Source organism: Thermobia domestica, chromosome 9 (assembly GCF_964235325.1).
Source record: "Thermobia domestica chromosome 9, izTheDome1.hap1.1, whole genome shotgun sequence".
Classification (NCBI taxonomy): Eukaryota; Metazoa; Arthropoda; class Insecta; order Zygentoma; family Lepismatidae; genus Thermobia; species Thermobia domestica.
This window is the reverse complement of record NC_137462.1, coordinates 19,821,470-19,848,161: the sequence shown is the minus strand read 5'-3', so window position 1 is coordinate 19,848,161 and position 26,692 is coordinate 19,821,470. Positions and strand designations below refer to the sequence as shown.

Below are 26,692 nucleotides of genomic sequence, written 5' to 3'. Positions count from 1 at the left end.
CGCTTGACAATTTCCAGCAATCTACCTCCATAGTAGATACAAATTTGTCCCCTTAGCAGCGCTTGAGTCAACATTTTTTTAATATCCATTGTGGAGTATAGATGCAAGGGCTCGGGAAAAAAAACTGCTTTTTTGGGGGGAAAACTCGGTTTTTTCTGCTTCGCTTTTTGCTTAGGAAATTTTGGGCTTTTTTTGAAAATTTTGCTTTAAACTGATAAAGCAGATTTTGTTTCGCTTCTCTACCAAAAAAAAAAAAAAAAAAAAAAAAAATGGTTGATGCAGATAATAATATGAAACCTCGAAAATAAACCATGAATTTCAAAAAAGATTTTTTAAAATTCTTAACATATTTACATTATGAATTCCAAAGGATTAACCAATATATGTAATAATATTTTAACCTCTTATATACAAATAAGTACTTTAAAAATTATACACAAATAACTAGCAAAATTGTATGTAGTATATTTACTTCAAAATATAACACACCCTCTTTTTGAATCAAAATAAAGAAAAACATGAGAGAAATCTCCACATCAAGAGCTTCGTTTCGGGTGGTTCTGTACATTCTTGAAATTTTTCAGTTAAGTTTTAACTTTCATATACACTGTATGAATATTTCGAACAAATTTTTCACTGATTAATCACATACGTAATAATCTGTTACCACCTATCAGGTGCTTCGGATCTGCAAAATCGGTAAAGCTCCAAACTCTGTAATGCACTGACTGTTCCTTAAGGTTCTTCACTACAGCGAAATTAAACTACCGCTAATTTTAGAGTTTTTCTGTAATATTTTCAAAACAAATAAAAATATTCGAAAAGCAGAAACGATAATTTTGCATGTGATACCGTTATCACAATTCATCTATCTGCTTTCGATTTGCAACTGTAGATAGATTTAGCATTTTTTGCGGGTTCTGTGAATAGCGGCATACCAAAAGCAGATAGGTAAATTGTGGTAAAGGTATTACAAGCAAAATCGTATTGTCTAGTTCACTACGTTTCTGCTTTTCGAATATTTTTATTTGTTTTGAAAATATTACAGAAAAAACTCTAAAATTAGCGGTAGTTTAATTTCCCTGTAGTGAAAAGCCTTAAGCTTGTTCAGAATCGGGAAAGTATCGAATTTTCTGTTTATGGATGATATACGTAACAGACGGTTCATCTGATCGTATGGTTTCCTAGGCTGTAGAATATATAACCACCATCACGGTTTACCCAGTCCCAAAGGTTTCTGAATTTTTAACAAGAAAATTCGACATATCGTCACGAAACTTTTTTTTTTTTTTTTTTTTTTTTTTACAAAAAAGAAAAGCTATGGAATACATTTATAAAGAGTGGAAGAATCAATCACTGTTCCAATTCACAAGAAAGATGACAAAATTGATTGTGATAATTACCGAGGCATTTCTCTTAACATTCTATTAATGATTGAACCCATACACAGATGAAATTATTGGAGATTATCAGTGTGGATTTAGTCGAAATCGACCAGATATTTACCATTCGACAAATACTCGAAAAGAAATGGGAATATATTACCCAGTACATCAACTGTTTATTGATTTTAGAAAGGCTTACAACTCGGTTAAGAGGGAAACATTGTACGACATTCTTACAGAATTTGGAATACCGAAAAAGCTAGATTTATTAAGTGTTTAAATGAATCCCGGAGTAAAGTCCGAGTAGAAAAATGCGAGCTTCCACGTCGAGATTGGCCTGAAACAAGGACATGCGTTATTGCCGTTCTTATTCAGCTTTGTTTCGGAGTACGATATAAGAAAAATCAAAGATAGGAACCAGGGCCTAGAGTTGATTGGTATTCACCAGGTTATGGTGTATGCTGATGATGTAAATCTGATAGGAGAACAATCGCAAGAAATGCAGAGACCTTATTAAACGCTTGCAGGGACATGAGTAAATGCAGTGAAATCTAAATACAAGGAAGTTCATAAGGATCGTAATATGGTAAATTATGAATGCGTTAAAGTATCAATTAATACTTTCGACAAAGTGGATACTTTCAAATATCTTGGATCAGTATTACCAGACCAAAATCATACCCAGAAAGAAATTAAATGTCGACTGAAATCAGGAAATTCTTGTTATTATTCAGTGCAAACTATTTTTTCGTCGCAAATGCTGTCGAGAAATTTAAAGCTTAAAATATATAAAATGATAATCATGCCTGTTATGCTTTATGGTTGTGAAACATGGTCGCTTACTCTGAGGGAAGAACATAGACTGAAAGTATTTGAGAACAAGTTCCTGAGACGAATGTTCGAAACCAAGATGAACGGGAATGGGAAATGGCGGAAACTTCGTAAGGAGGAACTACATACATAATTTATACGGTTTACCAAACATCGTTAGAGTCATCAAGTTTAGGTGGCTCAGGTGGGCAGGTCATGTAGCCAGAATGGAAGAAAGTAGGAACGCTTTCAAAGTTTTAACTGGAAATACAATCGGGAAACGTCCATTAGAAAAACCTAGGCCGAGATGGGAGGACAAAATTTTATTTTATTTATTTATTTATTGAACAAATTCCCATATACAGCATAATTGTGCCATTTTACACAGGGAAATGTCAACAAGCGGGAAAAAAAGAAAAAGAATTAAAAAATAAACTACAACAGTAACATCAATAGTATTAACAAAGAGTGTGCAAGTAATATTATTTAGCCAGCACGCGTTTTATTGCTCTTTCAAACACCGAGTAGCTCGAAAAAATGTCCACCTCACTTGTTAGATTATTATAATAGTTGGGTACTCGGTGATAAAGAGACCTCTGTATAATTGTCAACCTAGGGCGTGCAACATGGAATAGGTGGGTATTCCGTGTTTTTCGGAAAGAGACATTTTTTTTTTTTTTTTTTTTTTTTACATTCGCTCAGTCGCGTTACTCTTAGTCGGTTACCTAGAGCATTCGAAAACCGACGAGTTATCATCATTGCGAATGATTTCTGTAGTAGTTTTGTTTTTTTCTTTATTTCCATAAGTGAAAAAAGAAAAAAATAGGAAAATTTGGGAGGGAAAGGATAGGGAAGGAAAAGAGACAAAAAAGGGAAAATTTACAAAAACGAAAAACAAACAAAAAACAAACAAAAAAAACTAAGAATTTAACAAATAAGTTTGAATCTAGATTGCTTGTTTTTTGTGTATTTCTGTGTGTGTGTTTGGTATCTATGTTCTATGCGTATTTATGTTTTTACCTATTGGCTGCTTCTTGTTTTTACTTTAGGCTTCTTCTTGTTTCTTGCAGGTTTTCCCTGTATGATTAGGTTTTTTCACCCATATGTTTTATATATATATATATATATACACATACATATATATATATATATACATACATATATACATATTTCTTTGGTATTCACCTATTTCTTTCACTGCACTAATGGTTTTCACCTGTGTTTCCACACTAACACTTGTGCACCAAAACTAATATTCTTAACACTACACTACACTGTATGCTTTTGCTGTCACTAACACTAATAATCACTGACACTTATTTTTTACCTATATGACTTTCTATTTATATATACTCGTATATATATATATTTAACTTCACCTTGCACCACACGAATTTCTGGTTTAACTTAAGCTTTTAGTTTTTCAGCCTGTATGTTTTTTCATTTATTGTCTACTTTCTCTCTTCCACATACTAAAAATTTATCTTTTCATTTAACTCTAATACTGTATTCATTATTTATTTATTTCTTTTAACCGCTCATTTTGCGTTCCTTGGTATCTTGGCTGGTTCTTATAGACTGAGTCCGGGGTCCACTCGGAGCACTTAGTGTGGACCCCGGTCCGTTGTATCCCAGTGCTATCCTCACCAACTTCACCTGGCGCCCGAAACGGTAAATGCGGTGTTTTCCATTTTGTCCTTTCTTGCCATTACCCTATTCCCTCCCGTGAACCCACCACCACTCTCCACTTCACGCACTCTTCTTCACACACTCTTGCACCGGAATTCCTCTTCCAGTCCCTTGGCTGGAGGTGCATACATTCATTCAATTTGTTCCCGGTGGGAGACACGGATTTCCTGTGTTTCCTCTCCTGGAGTCTTTTCTCCGGTCCAGGAACAAGTCTCACATTCGTTCATTTTCTTTCACCCATCACTTTAATTCTCTCCATTGTTTAAATTTCTTCTGTACATATTTCTTCTTATATCTGAGTATTCATTAGTTATTTTTTTCAATTTTTCACAATCTTCCTTACTAGTTAATATTTCTTGTAAAGTCTTGTTTCGAATATCCCTTCTTAGTATCACGTCATCTTCCATTATTGGGCACCACATAATGTGGTGTTCTGGTGTGCCAATTTCTCCACATTCACAGTTTGGTGTTCGTTTGGATTTTATTTTATACAAGTAATCTTCATACGGTCCACGTCCTGTTAGGAAATGAATTATTCCGTAAGTGGGATTTAAATGTTTTATTTGTAGTCTATCTTTTATGTTTGGAAATATCTGATGTACTCTGTGAGCTCCTTCATACCGTTGCCAATCTTTATTCCAAATTGCTATCATATGATCTTCAATTTCTTTTTCGGTATTTAGTTCTTTATCAAATGTATTCCTGATTTTGTCTAGATTTCCTTTTCTTAACCAATAGTTCGCTGCCCTCTGCAGAGCTACAATATTCATGGGTTTTACTCCTAATATTATACTTAATGAGCTATGTGATGTTGATGAAAAAGCTCCACTTAATCTTATGAGTGTTTCTTTGTGGTCTATTTAATCTATTCTTATATGTTTTATTTTCTAATGTTCTCCCAATCCAAACACTTGATGCATATGTTATTGCAGCTGCTAAAATGGTTTCTTGGTACAAATTTATTATTTTCAATGGTAGTTTGTATTTGTTTCTAGCTATCGTAATTAATTTATTTGCTATGCTGTTCCCTCTAGTTGTTATATATTTAAAATGTGCATCAAAATTTAGTTTTTCATCTAATATTATTCCCAGATATCTTATCTTTTGTTCTCTTTTTATGTTTATATTATTTAGCTTTATTATTGGGTTTCGTTGTAACTTTGTTCCAAAAATTAGGTATTTAGTTTTGCTCGTTGATAGTTTTAGTTTACTATCTTTGCTCCACTTGTCTAATTGTTCTATTATTTTTGCAGTTTTAATTTCTAATTCTCTTCTGCTATTTCCACTTGCTGTTATTGCAATATCGTCGGCAAATGCAACAACTATGTCCACTTCCTGCATCTTGTTTAATACTTCCAAGCATGGTTGTAGCTCAATGTCCCATAAAGTTGGTCCCAGGATAGAACCTTGTGGGCAACCTTTCTCGGTCTCAATTTCTATGTCTCCTTCTTCGTTCGGTATTATGATTTTCCTGTTTAATAAGTAATTTCTTATTAAGTTTATTATGTATTTAGGCAAATTTAATTTTCTGATATTTTCTAGAAGAGAGGGAAACCAAAGATTGTCAAAAGCTCCTTCAATATCTATAAAGTGCTAAGACATATTTTCGTTCGTACCTTTTTTCCTTTATATTATCTACTAATTTATTTATGGCGTCTTCTGTTGATTTTCCAGTTCTAAAACCATATTGTAATTGATCATCCTTAACGTCTCTATATTTTTGTAACCTGTTTAGGATTATTCTTTCAAAAATTTTGGAAATGTTTTTAAGCAAGCAAATGGGTCTATAAGATCCAACTTCTGAGGCGTCCTTTTCTGGTCCTTTAGATAGGATACTTAACTTTGAAACTTTCCAGGAATCTGGGAAAAGTTGCTTCTTAAGTAACCAGTTAAATAGTCTAGCTAGATATGGTGTCCAAATATCTTTTGCCTTTTTGTATATTTCATTCTTTAGTCCATCTATTCCTGGTGCTTTTTTGTTTTTAAGTTTCTTCATTATCTTTTCCATCTCCTCATTTGTTACCAGATCTTCTTCGGGTACAGTATCAATGGTTTCCTCCATCATTTTGTTTCTTAACTCGATGTTACTTTCCATATCTGTCTCCTTTATATCCTTTGGGAAGAACTTATTTGCTAATGCCGTTAATGTTTCCTCTCTGTTCGTAGTTAGCATTCCATCAGGTTTTTTAACTGTGCTCAATATTAGAGGGTTGACTTTTTGTGTAATTAGTTTGTAGGGTGTTCCCCATGGATCTGATTCTATATTCTTTTTTAGGAATAAATCCCAACTTTTCTTTTTTGCCTCTAATAGTTCTTCTTTGTATTCCCTTTTAGCAATTCTGTATTTTTCCAATCTCCTTTCCTTCAGAATGGGATGAAGTGTTGATTGGTAGCTTTTTCTTGCTGATGTTGGTATTCGTTTCAACCTCTGGAGTTTGGGGTTCCAAAAGTCTTCGTATTTCTTAATTTCCTTATTTGTTGGGGTAGCATCTTTTAGTGCTTCTTTGGTTACTAACTCTATTTCCTGTATTATTTGTGTAATATTACTATCTTCTTCTATTTGTGGTAACTTTAAATTATCTTTAAACTTATTCCAGTTTGTTTTCTTTATATTATATGTCTCTGCTACTTTGGTTGTTTGGTTTGCCTGAATCTCTATGGTTATAATTTCGTGATCACTTAGCGTGTTACTGTCTCCCAGCTGCCAATTTTTTACTCTGTTTGCTAACTCAGTGGTTGCACATGATACATCTATGTGTGATTTTCCTCTGTTTCCTATAAAGGTTGGTCTATTTCCCACGTTTAAGATTTGCAGTCCATTTTGAATAATTAAATCTTCTACTAAGTCACCCTTGTCATCGTTTTCTTGTGCTCCCCACATTGTCGACTTTGCATTTGTGTCTGCCAACAGCAGAATACTATTATTACCTCTTTGTCCTATTATGTCCTGTATTTTGTTTACAAAATCTTGAGTTGGTAGGCGGTATTGAAAGTACGCATTAATTATCCAAAATTTAATTTTTTTCCATGAAAGGGACATGTAAGGATAGTTATTGAATTAGAGTTTCTGATCTTAGGTTCCCATTTAGAATCTTATGAAGAAACTTCAAATCAGAGTTATTTCTGCGTACTTCCGGCGTCTGGATATTAAGATATCGCAAAATTTCCTTCTTAGGTAATATTCGAAGTGCGGGAACACGAAAACGTACTATTGTAATAAAGAAATTCAGAACAGACTCAAGTCTAGAGAGATGTGTAGGTGCGGCCATGGCCCATATGGGAGAGCAGTATTCGATCTTGGGTGCTATTAGGGTTTTATAGAATGTTGTTAATGATACCACAGTACGTAGTTCAGTGAATCGGTAAAGAATCCTCAGCATATGCATTGATTTCTTAACTATTGAGGAGATGTGGTCAGAGAACGAGAGTTTCGAATTAAAGATGACACCAAGATCATTATGACTGGCAGAATGTGTTATAGGGGAATCGTTAATATGGTATTTGGAGGGAACAGGAGACTTTTTCAGAGTAATTGTAATACCGTCACATTTCTTACTGTTCAGTTTCGATTGCCACATTTCACACCAGTCTACAAGATCATTTATGTCTTCCTGTAGGGCAATTGTGTCATGGAAACATGATATTTCTCTATATAATTTGCAATCGTCAGCAAAAAGCAAAAGGCCATTAGGATTAACTGATAGGTGAGAATAGAGATCGTCCATATACAAGACAAATAGCAGGGGCCCTAGTACGCTTCCCTGAGGCACCCCCGAGATCACAGGTTGGGGGTTGGAAGTCGCCCCTGAAATAACAACTTTCTGTTTACGGCCCTTTAGATAGCTGGTGATTAAAGAGAGAAATTTACCATGTACATTAAACCTATTGGAAAGCTTGTGGAGAAGAAGAATGTTACTGACAGAATCAAAGGCCTTTGAGAGATCAAAATAAATGAAATCTAATTGAGTATTGTTATTTATACATTGAACTGCACAGGAAAGAAGAGTACTTAAGTTTGTGAGACTTGAGCTTTTCGGTAGAAAGCCATGCTGAGAGGTGTGAATGTAAGGTGACGTGAATTTGAGAAGCCTGTCTTTGATTATTTTTTCGCGGATAATAATATTTCAGATATTAAGATGGATCTAGCAGAAATAGGAATACAGAGTAGAAACTGGATTAATTGGGTAAGGACAAAAGTCAGTGAATTGCTTCTGTGGCCATAGAGAAAGAGAGAGTTAAGCACAAGTGCACAACAAACATGTCTTTTGGATTGAAGCCTCTACCCCGAAATTACGGAATTTCTAAAACAAACTAAATATTAGTTTTGCCTTTACTCATAAACTTCAAGCTGTCCTCAAATAAAAATAATTAAGAATTTTTAGAAAAAATAAGCATTAATAAGAAAAGCCCCTCCCAAAATACTTTTCTAAATCTGCCACTGATTATCAGTATAAAATGGTCTTCAATGTTGTATCTGGAAGATTATATCTGAATATACAAACGAAATCGAAATATTTGTTATGCCTGTACTCATAAACTTAAGCTCCTCTTAAATAAAAGTTAGGAATTTTTAGAAAAAACAAACATTATTCAGAAAAATCCCTCCCAAATATTTTTCTAAATCCGATATTGATTATTTCTATCAAATGGTATTCAAGGTTGTGTCCGGAAGATTATTGTTAAATCATTGCACAGTTACAGTAACGGAAATGTGGAAGTACGCTCTGACAGATATATTGATAAACGTACGCTCTGATGAATATATTGAAAAACATGTTTAATTATGTGCTAGAAGCTAGAGTACTAAGCTCTAAGAAGTGAAACCCCGGACGACTAAAAAGAAATGATCTAGAGAAGAAAAAATGTCGATAATTCAGAAGTTAAAAGAAAGTTAAATAGCTTCTAAAATTGCCCTAAAATACTACGTATTTTATGTTTACTTTAATTCATAAACAATGTGCTCCATCCATCATGATGGTGAATTCCAGAGCGAAATATGGCATTTAGGTTATGGAATCTTATTTAACTTTAGAGTATATTATAACAAAGCTATTTAAATAGAAAAATCATGAAAATGAAAAAAGCCAAAATTTCCAAAATTCTCCTTTTTTTTCCAAAAAAAGCCGGCTTTTTATGTGCAAAAAGCCATCGATTTAAAAAAGCCGGCTTTTTTGCATCTCAATTGTGGAGTGAGTGGAGTGAGAAGAAAAACAGAATAAATCTGGTGCTGACAAGTAAAGTATTATAAGTCATTAAATATTAATTTCACAGAAGAAGCGAAAAAGTGTTTGCAACAGTAGCGTAGCCAGGATGTGTGTTTTGGGAGTCTCAAGTGCTGTTATAGGTACATATAGAAAAATTACAAACAAAAAAATATATAAACATAAAAATATATAAAAAATTACAAACATCAAAGTACCAAAGTACATTGTCGGACCTCTTTGAAGGGGGGCCCGGCCCCTCTGGGCCCTCTTCCCTACGCCACTGGTTTGCAAGACTATTTTGTTGAATTGCGTTGATTGTTTATTGACCGATAAATTATTCACTTCCTGCGTTCCAGTTGTCCACATCTTAAATCTTCCCTATTGTTCCTTGTACTAATGTAAGTAAGAAAAAATATGATAACTCAATGTCGCCAAAAAGTGATTTGGCATAGTTTACCTCTCAGCCCCAGAAATATTTGACAAAACATAAACGTACTTCGAGGAAAGAGCAGTTTTGCCAACTTCAGGAACATTCCGCTAAAGATAGGGACGGATCTTGTAAATTGGTACGAAACGTAGGGATTGAAAAAAAAAAACCTGCATAAAAATAAAATGCCATTAATCTTTATACTATAGTGATAATATTGATTGCTCAATATCGCCGTGCTTCTCACTGTCCTGACACACTGTAATCGTATGGTTTTGATTGATTCAAATTCTAACTTCCGGAAAGAAGGAGGAATAGTACCGTAAAATTCGAAATGAAATGAAATCTGAGTTTTACGTCCCACGGTTAGGCTAAAGGAGACGGTGATTATGAGAAATGAATGAAATGGTGGAATGAAGAAAGTGGGAGGAAACGGGAGAACTCCGAGAAAACCCACGAGCACGGTGTTTGTCCACCACAAAGTCCACACGGTGCAAGCTGGGATCGAACCAGGGACCCCAAGCTCCGGAGGTGAACGCTCTACCACTGAGTCCCGTTCGTAAAATTTGAGATGACTGTAATGAATTTCCTCTGTGCTGAGTGACTCTAGAACAAAAACGGGAAATGAACCCAGAGTAATGAGTAGTGGCAAACTGAGGGGACGCTTCGGTCCAAATCACCCCCGGAAATCCGCCACTGTCCACGGGGTATTAATAGCGAAACAATGCCACGAGACCCACAGGGTAGATAATTACACCCTTTCGTATTATTTAGCATCATTAATGTCGTTTTCCTTCCATGCTGCACTTGGCGTTGTACAGCGCCACAATTACCTCTGGTGGCGAAAATTGGAACAAATTCATTTTTCTACACCAATCACTTCTGCTTGTTTCCAAATTATACTCCTACCAAGTTTGGTTGCATTTTATCAAGTGGTTACGTCTCTCGAGTTCTCTGAACAGCGATACTTATTTTATGATAACCTGGTATTTATTAAAAAAAAAAAAAAAAAATACCCACACAAATTCATAGTACAGTAACTTATTTGGTTGGTCAAAGGTTTAAAAACACAGCTAAAACAAAATATTAGTTAAAAACTAACCTCTTGCAAAAAAAGCGGAAGTCTCTATCAACACCTTCATCTGTTAAAAAAATCTGGTCGTGGAAATAATTCACAGTCGCAGTTACAAAATAGTGTTTGAAGTTTTCCCAACGCCAGAGATCAGATTACCACATGTAAAACATACTTGGTTAGTTGACCTTTTCCCTTTATTTAATGGTTACCAGCGTCTGGAAAAGAATGTTCCCATTATAATATCACACGCCAGTGAACCACATTGTGAATTTGTAACTCAATGTTAAGCTTTTAAACATTTTTTTCTCTAATTGTTACAGCTAAGACGTTTCAACAATTCATGTTATCAACTACAAATTGCTCTTTTATCGTTTTCCAAATAAATATAAGGTATAGTATCTTCGTTGGAAACGTTTCCACTTTCTTTGCAAGGAATCCTCCATTTGAAATTTCATTTCATCTGCACTATCCTTTCGTACCTTTCTAAAAAATCAACCTGTATCATCCTCACACAGGGATGTTAACTGTATTTTGGTTGACAGAATAACCACCATTTAATTGTACTATAATATAGGGCTACTGCTATTAGGAGAGTAATTGGAAGAAGTTTGTGATTGATTGGTCATATTGTGGCCCCGCGTAGAGTGGTCGCTAATGCTCTCGTCTTTGTTGCGAGAGGTCCCCTGTTCAATTCCCGGTTCGGCCGAAAAAGTGTAAAAGATTTCAAACTTTTACCTGGAAATGCAATCGGAAAATGACCATTAGGAAGACCTGGGAGCAGATGGGAAAACAATATTAAGATGGATCTCGCAGAAATAGAAACACAAGGTGAAAACTGGATCCGGTTGGCTAAGGACAGAAGTCAGTGGAGAGCTTTTGTGAACGCGACATTGAACCTCTGGGTTCCACAGGAAATACAGTTAGTTAGTTAGCTAGTTCCCCCTTGTCACACTTCGTAACGCAAGGCCGAACTCCTCCCCTCCCCTTGTCGCATTACCTAATATGTAAATGGCCCCTAAATTCATTGCTCAAAGCAGGGGCGCCAATCATGGAGGGTCGAGGAGGCCCGGGCCCCTCCAAAGCTCATGTGGGCCCTCTCATTATATTTATGAATTTACAATATTTGGCATAATTTGAATACAATTTGTCTTAAAATTCTCATATATACATCTAAATGCCCCCCCCCCTAATTTACAAAGAAATCGGCGCCCTTGCTCATCAGTATGTGGGAGATGAAGAGTGATCGTAAAAAAGGGGCGACATGTAAAAATAATTGAAAACGATTGATATTAATACGCAATCAATAGTTTTCGGGTCGCTGAGAAAAATACTGACACTCCTTATGCCAATACATATCCTAAGCGGTGAAGAAGTTTAAACATTTTTACATAAACCTGTTCTTTCCATACGAAGAACAGGCATTTTAGTTAGTAAAATATTGAAATTGCATATACAACAAAAACTAATTTATACGAAGTAAAGAACATTTGAAGATGAAATCAGTAAATTAAAACAATTAAAATTCTAGTTAATTTAAAGAAAAAGGGAAAAAGAAAAGAAAAAATAATTCCCGGGATTGGAGAAAAATAATATACAAGGTCCATTCAATAAAAAACCGGAAAAGAAGTACAAAATATACAAACTTCGACAAAGTTTGTGCTTCGTTATTTTTTGGTGGCTGCTTTACCTCGGTGCAAACCTGCAAGGGTGCCGCCATCTTGTTTCATTGATTCCCAGCATCCTGTTCGAGAGGCAGGCGTGCCAGGCCCGTCTGATAATAGTTCTAGGACACTAGCATAAAATAACAAAGGAGAACAAACTGTTTTGTATTTTTAATACAACTTTAACAGTTATTTATTGAATGGACCTTAGCTAAAGAAACAGAAGGTACAATGGATATCATTAAATAAACAAGGAAAAAGAATTTTGATGGTGATCAAAAACTGAGTCGTGCTAATAATATCAAAATTCTTGTTTCAGATAATTGTTGTATGAAATGAAGAATTCAGAAGATCCAGCAGAAAATGAAGCTAGTCCTTCAAAACGGCAAAAGACCAAAGAGGAAAAGGAAGAGAAAGGAGTAGAAAAGTGCTCGGGTGCAAGTGAAGAGGATAACTTAGCGAAAGAGCTGATGAGTCTGGGGTCACAGAAAATCACGTGGAAGAAGATCGCCTCTGAGGCCTTGGATCTCGATTATACGATTCTCTTTCCTCGACCTTTGGCCGATGAGCTTCTTCAGCGATTGGAAGACGAATTGGAGTATTTCTCAGGAGACCTCACTCGGGTCAAAGTTTTCGGTAAATGGCATCAAATACCAAGACAACAGGTGAGTGAATACAATTAGACAAATTGATATTGCCATTTCAATGTCAGGTTGTTAGCAGTGTCGAACTGGCCAAGTTGAGGGCCCTTGGCGCGGGTTCTTAAAGGGTCCTGTATACACTGTGGGAGGTAACAACACTGAAAAACTTTTACCATCCTCCGTTATCGGGGAAACGAGCTGTAAAAAGGAAAGTGAGATATAGGGACACCCCTTTAAGTACTAATGATGCTTTCGTTTCGCTGGTACCGGTGAATTCTGAAACATGGATATTTAATGAAACACAAACAAACTATTTGCTGAGCAAAACAATATATTCACATAAAAAACTACATGCGTGTTACAGTTTCGCCAACTAACATTTTGGCTTCATCAGACACTATCTGTCTGATGTGTCTGATGATAGTGTCTGTCAGATAGTGTCTGATGAAGCCAAAATGTTAGTTGGCGAAACTGTAACACGCATGTAGTTTTTTATGTGAATATATTGTTTTGCTCAGCAAATAGTTTGTTTGTGTTTCAGTATATACAAAGCAAAGCTTCCACTTATGGAAAATATTACAGATGGATATTTAGACAGAACGCATACTAGTTCCTGTGTAATTCCTTAAATCGCTTGGGTTAGACCCTATAGTTTCTAAGCCAGGGCGTTTTGAAACGTGATTTTTCGAATATTAGGCGGTTCATAACTCTGAAAGGAGACGTTTTTCGATCCATGTTTATTAGAACTTTTTTCTTTCATTTCATATAAGGAATCATCTCCCAAAGCTTTTCGGTGTTGTTACCTTCCAACTTGCACACACACACACACACACACACACACACACACACATATATATATATATATATATATATATATATATATATATATATATATATATATATATATATATATATATATATATATATATATATATATATATATATATATACAGGGGCGAATCCAGGATATGATTAAGGGAGGGGCTAAACCATATTTTGCCGTTTTATCCAGTGTAAAGCAGAATTGAAGCCCATTTTATCCAGTGTATACCTGAGCGTCAAGGGGGGGCTATAGCCCCTATAGCCCCCTTGGATCCGCCACTGTATATATATATATATATATAAACTTAACACGTCAGTTAAAAAACATGAACAAGTGACAAAATCATATTTTTTGTATTGAATAAATATGCGGTACACAACAAATCGCAAAAAAAAAAGTTACAATAATACTGAGACAATGAAACGTAATCGCGAAGTTACTATTCAGTTACTTTGACATTTTTTAACGCAATTCTTCACTTGATGAAGCAATCAAATCAGTTACTTTTTTTCTACAATCTGGAATAAATCTTTTTCTGTAAACATTAAAAAGTAAAGGAAACAAATCGTTTTTGACGTAGTATAGATCATACTCTAGTTTGAACAATTTTCACAATTTAGAAAATATCCTCTCACATGTGACATGAGTACATGAGAGGGTAAGAACAAATTTGACAGCAGTGTACAAATTACTAAACAAATCACCCTGTTGCGAAAGCTGAAACAGAAAATGTACATTCATGTCCAAAATTATTGTCGCATGTCTATAAATATGTTGTTCTAGGATTATAATTTGATAACGAATTCGCCCGGTATTTCTTACAATGTTAGTATGTGTATAATCGACAAAGACATGTATGTGGCTCATTTGATGTCAAAAGAGCAGTAAATAAGAACAATAAAACGAAAATAAAACTTTCTTGTCTATTTAACAACATTTTGTTTTACTCATTCTAATTTTTGTATTTATAATTCTTTTCTTATTAAATTTACCACAAATGTACATTTCCCAATTACACATATAGTATCATTATTAAAAGTACCATGCAAAATCATTATCAAATTATATTCTCACAAGAAGACACTTATAGATATGTGACAATCATTTTGGACATGAGTGTACATGATAGATACGGTATTTAAAGCACTTCTGATTCTTCAGATTTTCATTTCTTTCACATTCAGTTTGTGTGTTGGATTCATTTCCGCTTTCAGACTCAGGTTCGCTATCACTCTGGTTTTCATTAGGTTGTGGTTTTGGTTTGTAATGCTCTCTCCTCGTCATTTGGAAACAATCAAATTAACTAGCATACTGCTTCAACTCGAGAAGTAGACAATTCCGATCAATACCACTGAGTTCAGTAATTTTCACAATAACATCACTAGGGATGTCAGTAATATCAAGACTAGAAATTTCGCTGTATCTTTGGGGATCTAACCAAGAGCAATTAAGAAGTAAACCTTCGTTTGGCACAAATCTTTCCTCAATGCTTTGTACAGCACTGTCAAGGATTTCATAATATGCGACTTCGTCACTCCCTTTTTCAACAGGCATTTTCCTTTAACGGGGACTCGTTTCTGGATAAAATCTGTTTTAATGTCTAATTGATCTTTGGCAAATGCGACACATTCTTCGAACATCGGTTGAATTTTTCATAATTTATTTGCTGTTTCATCTGCTCCTGTAAAGTATTCACTAAATTGCAAGCTTTGAGGTTATCTGAAGCACGGGTGTCTCTGGCGGGGGGGACGCGTCCCCTTCAATATTTTGAAGTACAAAATATTCAATATTTTATTAATTTATTTATATATTTATTTATTTATCAACACAACAGGCATTACTGCCCAATTACAGTCTCTACATATGAACTTAAATACATAATGTTACAGTATAACATAAAACTTGAATACCAATATATATATATTATATATAATGAACCAGATGCTTGAACACATAATACTAAATTAAAATAATACATTTTACCTTTTTTTTTTTTTTTAGAAAACAATACTAGTTTTTTGAATGATTTTTCTGAACAATGAAATATCTCTACATCTTCGTAATCTTTAATGATTTTATTGTACGTAGCACAAATTCTCCATGTAGGTGACATATTCAGTGCATTTGTACTAGTGCTGTCGAAATCGGTTTTTGAAAAAACCGAAAACCGGTTTTTGAAAAAAGTGAAATTTCATAAAACCGAAATGTCGGTTTTGAAAACCGCTTTTGCGGTTTCGGTTTTGAAAACCGCATTTGCGGTTTTCGGTTTTCAGAAAAATCGGTTTTCTGAAAAAACGAAAACCGCAAATGTCACAAAAATTCGACAGCACTAATATCAACTAACGACGAGAAAACAGCAAAGAATCTTTCCCCACTCCGGCTCACAGTTGCCAGATGGAGGGAAATTTCCCTCGGCGTAGGGAAAAAATGATCAAAATTTGCAGAAGGAAAAAAATATATTTTTTCTTAAAATGTCTTAAAGTGTAGGAAAATTCTTGGTGAATATACTTTTACAATTGGCAGAATAAAAAAATAAGTTGCAATTTCTCAAAGAGGCACGGCTATCGTTATTGAGAAGTAAAAAGATACAGAATAAAATATGATCGGTGTTTCCTTCACCTATAAACTACTGCAGGTGTCTGGGACTTGCGATAAGAAGCCAGTCAACACATGCAAAACCACAACATTCACATTTATCGGAATGGCAACAAATCAACAATAACATTGTGTATTGAGATACAGATTTTCTTTCTTTCTTTTTTATTAAGAAAGGGAGGTGGTGCCTTTTTGTTAACAAAAGAAAGAGTGGCAGTACTATTTTTAAAAACAAGGGGAAAGAGTAATAATAATATAAAAGATGTCTGTCTAAGTGGATGATATTTCAAATTGAATTTCATGAGTTGCATGTGTATAGGGATATACCTTATTTCTATTGAGCTTAGTGTTGGCTTATTACCCCATTTTAGCGGGTACCACCCGATTTTCAGGTTCTATTTTCGTCCCCCGCTTAAACATATCTTAATCAAGAAAAACCACCCGCTTTTTGGGATTGGAGAAAAATCTAAGAGGACTTAGTTGATAAAGTGCTGGTATGGTACATTCAACGTAAACCGTTACACCTCTGACAATCTCAATCGCGATTGAGTTAAATTTGGACTCGCGCTCGGGCTCAGGCTCAGGCTCTGGGCTCTCTGAGCAGTGCGCGTGTGCAGAATCATTTGCTAATAAGAGATCTGCTCTAATGCATAATGGTTTTCTTTGTGTAGTTCATGTGTTTTTAATGTAATGTATTGGAAGTTCTATACGAATGAATATTCGTTTGTAGATGTTGTGACAAACATACTTGAATTAATCATGCCTTCATAAGCTACAAGAATGCCGAACGACAATTTCAAGTGTAACTTTAAAGACTCTTATAGAAGCGAATTTACGTTTCTTAGCCAGGGCAGAACTCAGTTTGAAGCAAAATGTACACTCTGGAAAACTGTTTCGTTTGAAAAGTAGGATGCAGGGAAGCAAATTGGACCTCCCCTGATTTTTATATAGTTTGTAAATTAGACCACGAGGAACTCGAATCTGAAGGAAATTTGACATTCCGAGTTTCGGAACTCGAGATATTAAAACTTAAAGTTTAATATAGACGCTATCTATCTATATGAAAAAACACAATATTCTCTATACGAAACATATTATGTCCTGTGAGATATATAAAGGTAACCAAGAAAGTTCTGTCACTTTTTGTGGAGGTCTGTGTTCAATTGACCTTCATACCGTGAGTTGAATGTGAATGGATATAAGGCGAAGGTCAGTTGTTGGTGTGGGTATATCCAATATTCTACCTGGTTGTGGCAGTTCAGTTACAACGTGAATTTGTGTAAGGACTGAGTGAATATGGAACCTCCATAGAGCGTCATAAGGGCGTGTATGCTATACGAGTTCAAACTTGGATCGAACACCACTGCAGCAGAGCGGAAGATACCTCAGGCCTTTCGTGAAGGTGTCGTGATTACGCAGACAGTGCAAGGGTGGTTTAACAAGTTTAAGAACGGTGTCGAAACACTCACGAAAGACGCACCACACGTGCCGGAAGACCAACACATGTACAAAATGTGGATCTTCAGGTAGCAGTTGAGCCGAACAGTGGACAGACATGTGAGGAACTGGGGCTAACATTCAATGTTAGTGGAGAAACCATTCGCCAGCACCTCTATCAATTTGGAAAGCACTAAAAGTTGGGTCTGTGTGTCCCAGATGATTTGTCTCCGGGCCAGAAGGCTACGCGTGCAGACACCTGTGATTCTTTGCTGTCTCGTCTGAGGAAGGAGCCATTTCTGGAGAGGATGTTGACATGTGTTGAGAAGTGGGTCCTGTACGAAGCTCCACGGCGTCGTCATCATTGGTTAAAATCCCATGAACTGGTTCCAAAACAGCTGAAATCAGCAATGCAGCAGAAAGTCCTCCTGTGTGTTTGGTGGACTGCTCACGACATAGTGCATCGGGAACTGCTACCGGACCGGGTGGTCAGAGCAGAACATTAATGCAACTGTCTACTGTCAACAGTTGAGCCGTGTTCAAGAAAAACTCAAAACCCTGGAGCCAACACTTCTCAATCGCTATGGGGTTCCCCCGTTACGGAACAACGCTATTCCCCACATAGCTAGAATGAGCCGGGACACCATCCTACGCTTTGGATGGGAAACACTATTGCATGCGCCATACTGTCCGGACATTGTACCGTCCTGTTATCACCTGTTCCTTTCCTTGGACACTCACTTTAGAGGACTCCAGTTCAACTCTGTAGTAGAGGTGCTAAATGCACTTGATACCTTCTTCGCTTCACGGCAAACCAAGTTCTACCGCGAAGGAATCCATGCCCATCCCGAACGTTGGCAGAAGGTCATTGATACTGATGGGTACTGTTTTTGATCTTCCAGGTACGTCTTAGGTGACATATCGATGCTCTAAGTCATAGGTCAAAAAGCGACAGAACTTTCTTCGTTACTTTTTTACATATTACATAAAACTACTGTATAAGTTCTAGTATCTCGAGTTCGGGAAGTCAGAATGTCAAAATTCGTTCAGATTATTGCTCATTTTGGTCCAGTTTACAAAATATATAAAAATCAAATGGGGTCCCTTTTGCTTCCTGGTCAGTTTATGATCGAATATCTCGAGTTCCGAAATTCGGAATGTCAAAATTCCTTCAGATTCGTGTTCCTCGTGGTTTAGTTTACAAAATATATAAAAATCAGTTGGGGTCTAGTTTGCTTCCGTGTTCACTTTATGTTCGAATATCTCGAGTTCCGAAATTCGGAATGTCAAAATTCCTTCAGATACGTGTTCCTTGTGGTCTACTTTACAAACTATATAAAAATCAGGTAGAGTCCAGTTTGCTTCCATGGTCAATTTATGTTCGAATATCTCGAGTTCCGACATTCGAAATGTCAAAATTCCTTCATATTCGTGTTCCTTGTGGTCTAATTTACAACATATATGGAAATCAGGTGGGGTCCAGTTTGCTTCCCTGCAGCCGAAAAGTACATTGGAAGTGTCATCAAAGAAATAACTTTAAAAAAAAGTACTAAGGATCGCAGGTCAGTATTTGTAACACGGAAGTTCACATCAATACTTACGGTTTAGAACCCTCACTTTCCTGATTTTAAAATATGGCAACCCTAATTTAACTGTGACTTGTACAACCATTGAACTATCCCTTTCGCACTGTGCTGCACATATTACCATAATAGCCTTGGAGCAAATAAAAAAAAGTTAAAACACACATATAAATCAATACATTTGTCTCGATCGATATATGCTTTCACAATTATTAAAAGGTGTAATTAAAAACAGCAAACATTGTTTCTGCTTTGAAAAGGGCAATCCCTTATAAAACCGCAAACACGGTTTCGGGCGGCTTTCGCTTTCGAAAAGAGCTTTTGCGGTTTCAGTTTCGAAAACCGCATTTGCGGTATCGGTTTCGATTTTGAAAACCGCATTTGCGGTTTCGGTTTTGAAAACCGCATTTGCGGTTTTCGGTTTTCAGAAAACCGGTTTTCTCAAAAACCGAAAACCGCAAATGTCACAAAAATTCAACAGCACTAATTTGTACGTGCCTTTCTGCAGTACAATAGGCCACTATTTCCCTTGCGTGTTTTAATGGATGGAACCTGTATTATTATTTTTGTACTGATGTCCATACAGTCTATTTTGTTGTGCAAAAGTCTGTGTAAAAAAAAGGAGATCGCTCAACGTCCGTGTTTGTTCAAGTGTCTGAAGTGTAAAGTTATCAAGTAAATTATCATACGGTTCGTATTTTGGGTAAAGTCCTGTCCTCTTGTACGTGAGAAAACGTATGAATTTGCTTTGTATCTGCTCTACTTTTTGGCTACGTGTTTTCACAGAAGTGTTCCAAATAAGTGAGGCATATTCAATTTTTGATCTTACGTAAGAAAAATAAAACAATTTTAAAGTGTTACCATTTATAAATTCTTTGGTCGTTCTGATAAGAAACCCAAGATTTCTATATGCATCTTTGGTAATATTTGCCACATGATGCGCAAAGGTTATTTTTTTGTCAAATATCACACCTAAATCTTTAATTGTATCTAATTTTTCTAAATTTATTCCATTTATCGAATAAGTAAAGTTATACGTTTTTTCACATCTACTGTATGTCATGGTTTTGCACTTATTAATATTTACTTCAAGTCTATTGGTAGTACACCAGTTTAGTATATTAGTCAGGTCCTGTTGGAGAAGTAGACAGTCATCTATAGATTTCACATTTGCAAATATTTTTAAATCATCTGCAAAGAGTAATTTGTGAGAGTTATGGATATAAAATGGCAGATCATTAATAAATAATAAAAACAAAAGAGGTCCAAGATTAGATTCTTGGGGGACTCCGGAATTTACACAAAAACTTTTAGTTTTAAATTCTTTATATAGAACGGATTGTCTACGTTCACTCAAGTACGAATTGAAAAAAGTTATCATAGAGGGACTAAAATTGAAAGTGGCAAGTTTCTGAATTAGTATGTCTTGATCCACAGTGTCAAATGCTTTATGAAAATCGGTATATATTACATCTACCTGTCCATTATTATCTAAGGATGAAGTTAAGAAATCTGAAATGATGGTGAGATTAGTTATCGTGGATCTCTTCTGTAGGAAGCCATGCTGATATATTGAGATTGAAGATTTAACATGATGCATGACCTGATCATAAATGACACTTTCAAATACCTTTGCAATTGTTGGTAATATAGCTACTGGACGATAGTTTTCTATGCTATTTTTATTACCGGGTTTTGGGACTGGGCATATTATTGATTCTTTCCATATGTCCGGAAAAACATTTGTTCTTATTGAGAGGTTAAATAAGGTATATAGCGGATATTTCAAAATATTACTACAACCCTTCACAATATAAGGTGGTATATTATCAGACCCAATTGCCTTATTCGGTTTCAGTTTCTTTATTGCATTCTCAATATCTCTTAAACTAATCTCCATGATATGAAATAAGTTCTGATATTCCCCATGTAGGTACTTTTTCTCATGTGAGTCAATACTATTCTAATTTAATTTATTTACTAACGACAGAATAACATATAAATTATAATTAATATATTCATTTGGAATATGATATTCAGGCTGTGAAACGATTATAACAGAGTTCTTGATATACCTCAGGAGGTCCGTGAAGGTAAGCAGAAAAATAAGAAATGGAATCGAAGATAATAAACAGGTTGGACTAGGTAGTACTATTTGAATCACTTTCTTTGATTCCCTCCCCCCTCCAAAAAATTTACATGCCAGAGACGCCAGTGATCTGAAGTCTTAGACTGGGGACCGTACTGGTATGAACAGGGGGGCCCGAGAAGAATTTCTTCAGAGAGACGAACTTAGGCTTCCGCAACCGTTTTGGTAGGAAGACTCAAGAAAGCATTTGCGATCGCGAAGGCCTACAGGTCCTGCGCCTCGTGATCAATGCGGGGCCCCTCGGGCCCCTGGCTTTTGCCAAGTAGCCAACGTGGCTAGTACGGCGCTGGTTGTTAGAATATCATGTTACATCATATTCACTTATCAGTCGTTCTTGAGCGGAATTTCATAATACGAGGGAAATTATCCATAGTTGTTGAACGGAATTCCTTAATTACGATGGAAATTATCCATCTATCTTGAGCAGAATTCCGCAATACGACGGAAAATATCCATCGTTCTTGAGCGGAATTTTCTAATATGAGGGAAATTATCCATAGTTCTTGAACGGAATTGCTAATATGAGCATCCGCCGTCGTTAGCATACGCGTCTTGGACGCGCGAGAGCGAGGAAAAAACATCTAAATACTCCAGGGTCTTTCAGGCCCAATGCGCACTTCGTGTACCAAAAATAAGTGTGTATTTTTCACTTCCTTTCAAAGCTAGCTTCATTTTTGAGGTGGCATGTGTATTAAGTATTTTAGTGCTTGGTCCGGGATTTTCTCCCTAGGTATAGTTTACACATGTAGCATATTTTTTGTTTCTTTCTTTTTATGTACAGGATTTGGTGTACATGACATGACCCTTCATATGACCCGAAACGTGAAATTGCCTAACTTGTTAATACATGTTTCTCTCTTTTTCTCCCTCGTTCTTTTTCGAATTTTACTGTGCGATGCTTTTCCATTTAAGTCTTCCTTGCTTGCTGTTTGATGGCTCTCGGTGGTGTCTTCAAATGAAGTTTTCCGCTTCCAGTTTCTGAAAAAAAAAAAAAAAAGTCTTCCTACAAATGCCATTAAATTCGTAAGATCTCCTCGAAACCTCCTGGACACTTAACATCCACTGGAGATGCTGTTTGAGAACCGGTATGCAAAGCAACAAATCCTGCATGCGAAAGCTCTTAGCCCGACCAATATATCAATCAAAACTTATCCATAACGACGTTGAAACTGGCGTTTCTACATCTTCTGATGTCGTTTACATTATCTAACTTCGTTATTTACAATATAGGCACTCGTAGGTGGATCTTTTTGAAGAAAACTGAGGTAAATTTTTTGGCACAATTTTAGGAGTATAGGAATGTTTATTTTTTATTCCCTAGTTTAAAACAACCTGCTTGTATGTTTTTCCTAAAACAGATCTTCGTTTTCAATGTATAAAGTTCGTTACTAAATTCTCTATGTCTGTGTGTGTGTGTGTCTGCCTGTCTGTTAGTTAGTTAGTTTGTTTTTGTTTGTGTGTTTGTTATTTTCTTTGTTTTTGTTTGATTGTTTGTTTGTTTGTTCTTTGCGAATGTTTCAATTTTGAGATCTCCATTCGATAGAGCATTAAAACTGTCTGAAAGAAGGATTGGATTTTTTTTTTTTTTTTTTTTTTTTTTTGCGACACTCTTACCGTTCCCGAGACATTGGCCAAAGAAGTGTCGGTTTCGGGAGATTTAACAGCCATATCTTGGGAACTGTAAGTCATAGAGAGATCATATTGGTGTTGATCAATACCAAAAAGGATTATGAACATTTTGGTTCCAAATAGTAACCGGTGGTCACTGGCCAAACTGGCTACCGTTCCCCAGATATTCGCCAAAAAGTTCGGATTTCGAGAGCGATATTTCGGGAATCGTAAGTCAAAGAGAGATGATATTTTGCCAATTTTTCAATTTTGAGCTCTCTATTTTGCGCATGTGTCTTTGTAAAACAAGAACCCTTAAACAAAAGGTGAAAAAATTTAGTACTCAACGAAATTATAAATCGATAGATCGATACATATATAAAACATACAGGACTGTATACCTAGTTTTGGGCCACTCTGTATTATAAGAATTGTTTAATGAATATAATAATAATAAAGTATATAGCAGAGTTGGTATAAAGCCTGTAGATGTTAATAAGAAAAAAAAATCTTTTTTAGTTCGTTCTGACAATGCTCTTGGAACATTCTCAACTTTTTTTCTTTTTATCTAAGTGTGTACCAAGTCCACTAAGAATTTTAAATTTTAATCTTTAAAAATAAGATTGAAATAGCTAATAACGGATTTAGCGCTTACCTCGGGTGCGAGGAGTCTTAATCCTAGGTAATGTGAGTTTGAAGTCTGGGTTTTCTCGGAATTTTCCCGTTTCCTCCCACTTTCTGACTTGACCAATTGAGAGGGAGCAGGAGTGGATAGTCTACAACCAGAGCCGGATTTAAGGGGGGTGCAAAGGTGCACGTGCACCCCCTTCGTTGTAAATATGCACTACCTAAAGTGAGAAGCTGGCAGTGAGTCTTGCAAAAATCAATTGTTTCAGTCAAGTTTCTGAAGGTTGAAGGAAAAGAATTCATCGAGAGCAGACACTTAGCATTTCTAGGGTAATTCCTCATTCACACCACAGATGCCTAAAGGCATTTAAAAAACTCAAATTTAATTGAAATGTACTGGCAGTTATTTGGTGTACCCCCCTCAGAAAATCCTGGATACGGCCCTGCCTACAACTAAGGCCGGCCTTAAGCCTATTGAACCACTTGCTCCGAATTGTGCCTCGCGCCGAACAGTCCCTGCGCTAGGTTATAATACTCTTAGTTTGTTAAATACAAACAGGAAGGCATTGCAACTTGGCTGGGAACCTGAGGCCGACCAAAGTTGTTCCTCGCACCTCGTAAAGACGACCCTGCCTGCAGCTAGTATGGATTAAAAGCTTTTATTTAAGATATACTTTCATTATGTCTCAGGTCTTTTTTTTTTTGGGGGGGGGGGTAGAATAGCACAATAATTAAATGTAAACTATAGGTAGTACGTTGATGCAGTTCTACCAATAGAAGATTGATAGAACATGTTACATTGCAATTTGTTATATTCAGGGCAGGTCCTAGGCAATTTGCCGCCTCCCTTTTCTCCAGAAAGAAGAAATCTTAAAAGCTACGATCCTCACCATGAACAACGAAGGGGAAGTCAAGGGCACTCGCACTTAGAAATGCCTAAACACTACAAATACGATCTCCTTGTGTCTGTTTTTTTCTTCTTTAAATAATAATCTATTTATGTTAGTGAAAGATAAAGCAAACACTGCAGAGAAAGCTGGTTATCCTTTTCATAGAATTCAATATCAAGCTTCAATCTCAATATATTAGTTTGCATTTGGGTCAATACATACGAAATGGCCCAAAGCAGATTGCTCGACGATCTGCGAAAATTATAAAAATTTGAATGTGATGAACCTTGTTTATGAGAAGGTCAATAACACTATTCACGTTGTCGTATGATATCAATCTATCGTATATAACGCAACCTTGTGAACACATTAACTTCCGTAACTGGGGTTGGATTTCAATGATACTTTGCTGATACATTAACTACCCTAATACCGCGGTCCAGGTCGACGATGGGTGTTGTGGGTGCAAGGGGGAGCTAATACCCTCACCATATAGACGAGGCAATGATCATGAAGCTAGAAAGATTGAACAAACGCCACTTGCAGTCTTTTACACAAATGAACACACACAAAAGCGGGCCTAATTGCTTCACCATCTATAGTGTTTGAGATCTAGTACGAAACCTATCCAAACATTTAAATTTTTCCGGGCTACGACCGTCGTCACGCACGTACTTTCTTCGCATTTTTGCCATGTCCTCACTTTTTTTTAACCATGTAATATCTGTCATGATTTTTTTTTTTTTTTTGCAATAGTTTATTCACATACAGAATTACTTTGTAGCCTAAGCAGCAATTTTTGCACTTTGCCTTCCAGAGATACTACGCTCCAAAAATGGCATCAAAATACAAACTTTAACTTTCGGACCACCATAAATCTACGGTGCCAGTAGTATCATAGCTGTAGATATTTTTTCAGACGCTTTATATTCAATAGTATTCAGCACAAAACATATGAACCTCCCACTGTATGCCATTCCAAAATACAGTCCATTTAAAAGTGTAATTTTCTGTACTTTTTCTGGTGATTTCATATATTGGTTTGCAACTCTGTTAGAAGCAAAAGTATATATTCTCCGTGTACCTCAGTCTATTCTCAGTCTCTCATTCGTTTTTGTTTGGTATTCGTCTGATTCGTACGTCCTGAGCAATTATAGTTTCCGTAAACGCTTGCAAATGCAAAAATTGGCACTCCACCGACAACAAAAATGGCCGCCATTCAGGAACACTTGCACATACAACCAATGCCGAACTAGTCACATTGGCTACTTGGCAATCTCCAAAGGCCCGAGGGGCTCCGCAGGGATCGCGAGACGCAGAACCTGTAGACCTTGGTCGAATTTTCGCGACCAAATAGGTTGCGGAAGCCTAAGTTCGTCTTTGCAAACGAAGTCTTCTCGGGCCCCCCTTACTCATATCAGTACGGCTCTGTGAGCCAGTAAAACTTCGTACTTAACAAAGATCTCCTCTAGTCTGTAAAGGCTGCTTGCGTTTATTCGCTTTCACCTGTTGTCTCATGCATACACCGTTCAATTATTCTACCTTCAGTATTATTGTAACTTTTTTTGCAATCTGTTTTGTACTATATATTTATTCAACACAGAAAATTGATTTTGTCAGTTATCATGTTTTACAACTGACCTGTTAAGTTTGTATGTATGTTGGGGGGGGGGGGATTAAGGATTCGCGCCAATGGCCCTCAACTTGGCCATTCCGACACTGCATACGACAATGTGAATGATGTTATTGACTTTCTCATACACAAAGTTCATCACACTCCAATTTCTATAATTTTTGGAGATGGTCGAGCAACCATTTTCACCATGTTTGGACCACTTCAGATAGATTAATCCAATTCCAGTGCATCTAGATTTTTTATCTTAATTTCTTGATTTTCCTTCTACATCTGTTCAGATTTTTTTAAAACTGTTATTATCTTCAATGATAAGGAACTTGTTCATGGCAAAGACAAGACTAATTTTCATATCAAAACTGTGATAACTAACTAAATGGTACAGGTGTTCGGTACTGTTTGAGAATTGAGTTCTTGTGTTTGACAACAATCAAGCAATTCATACTGAGATGTGT

General features: G+C 36.1%; 1 protein-coding gene across 2 annotated transcripts in view; it reads left to right on the top strand.

Annotated features, from left to right (window-relative positions):
* LOC145694448 (DNA oxidative demethylase ALKBH2-like) overlaps positions 1-26,692 on the top strand; it is an 859,325-nt gene that overhangs the window by 706,338 nt on the left and 126,295 nt on the right. For both annotated transcript variants that reach the window (XM_081770692.1, XM_081770693.1), the window contains exon 4: positions 12,571-12,916. In XM_081770692.1, coding sequence (XP_081626818.1) covers positions 12,587-12,916 — 330 coding nt within the window. In that variant the 5' untranslated portion in view covers positions 12,571-12,586. The remainder of the gene's footprint in view (positions 1-12,570; positions 12,917-26,692) is intronic.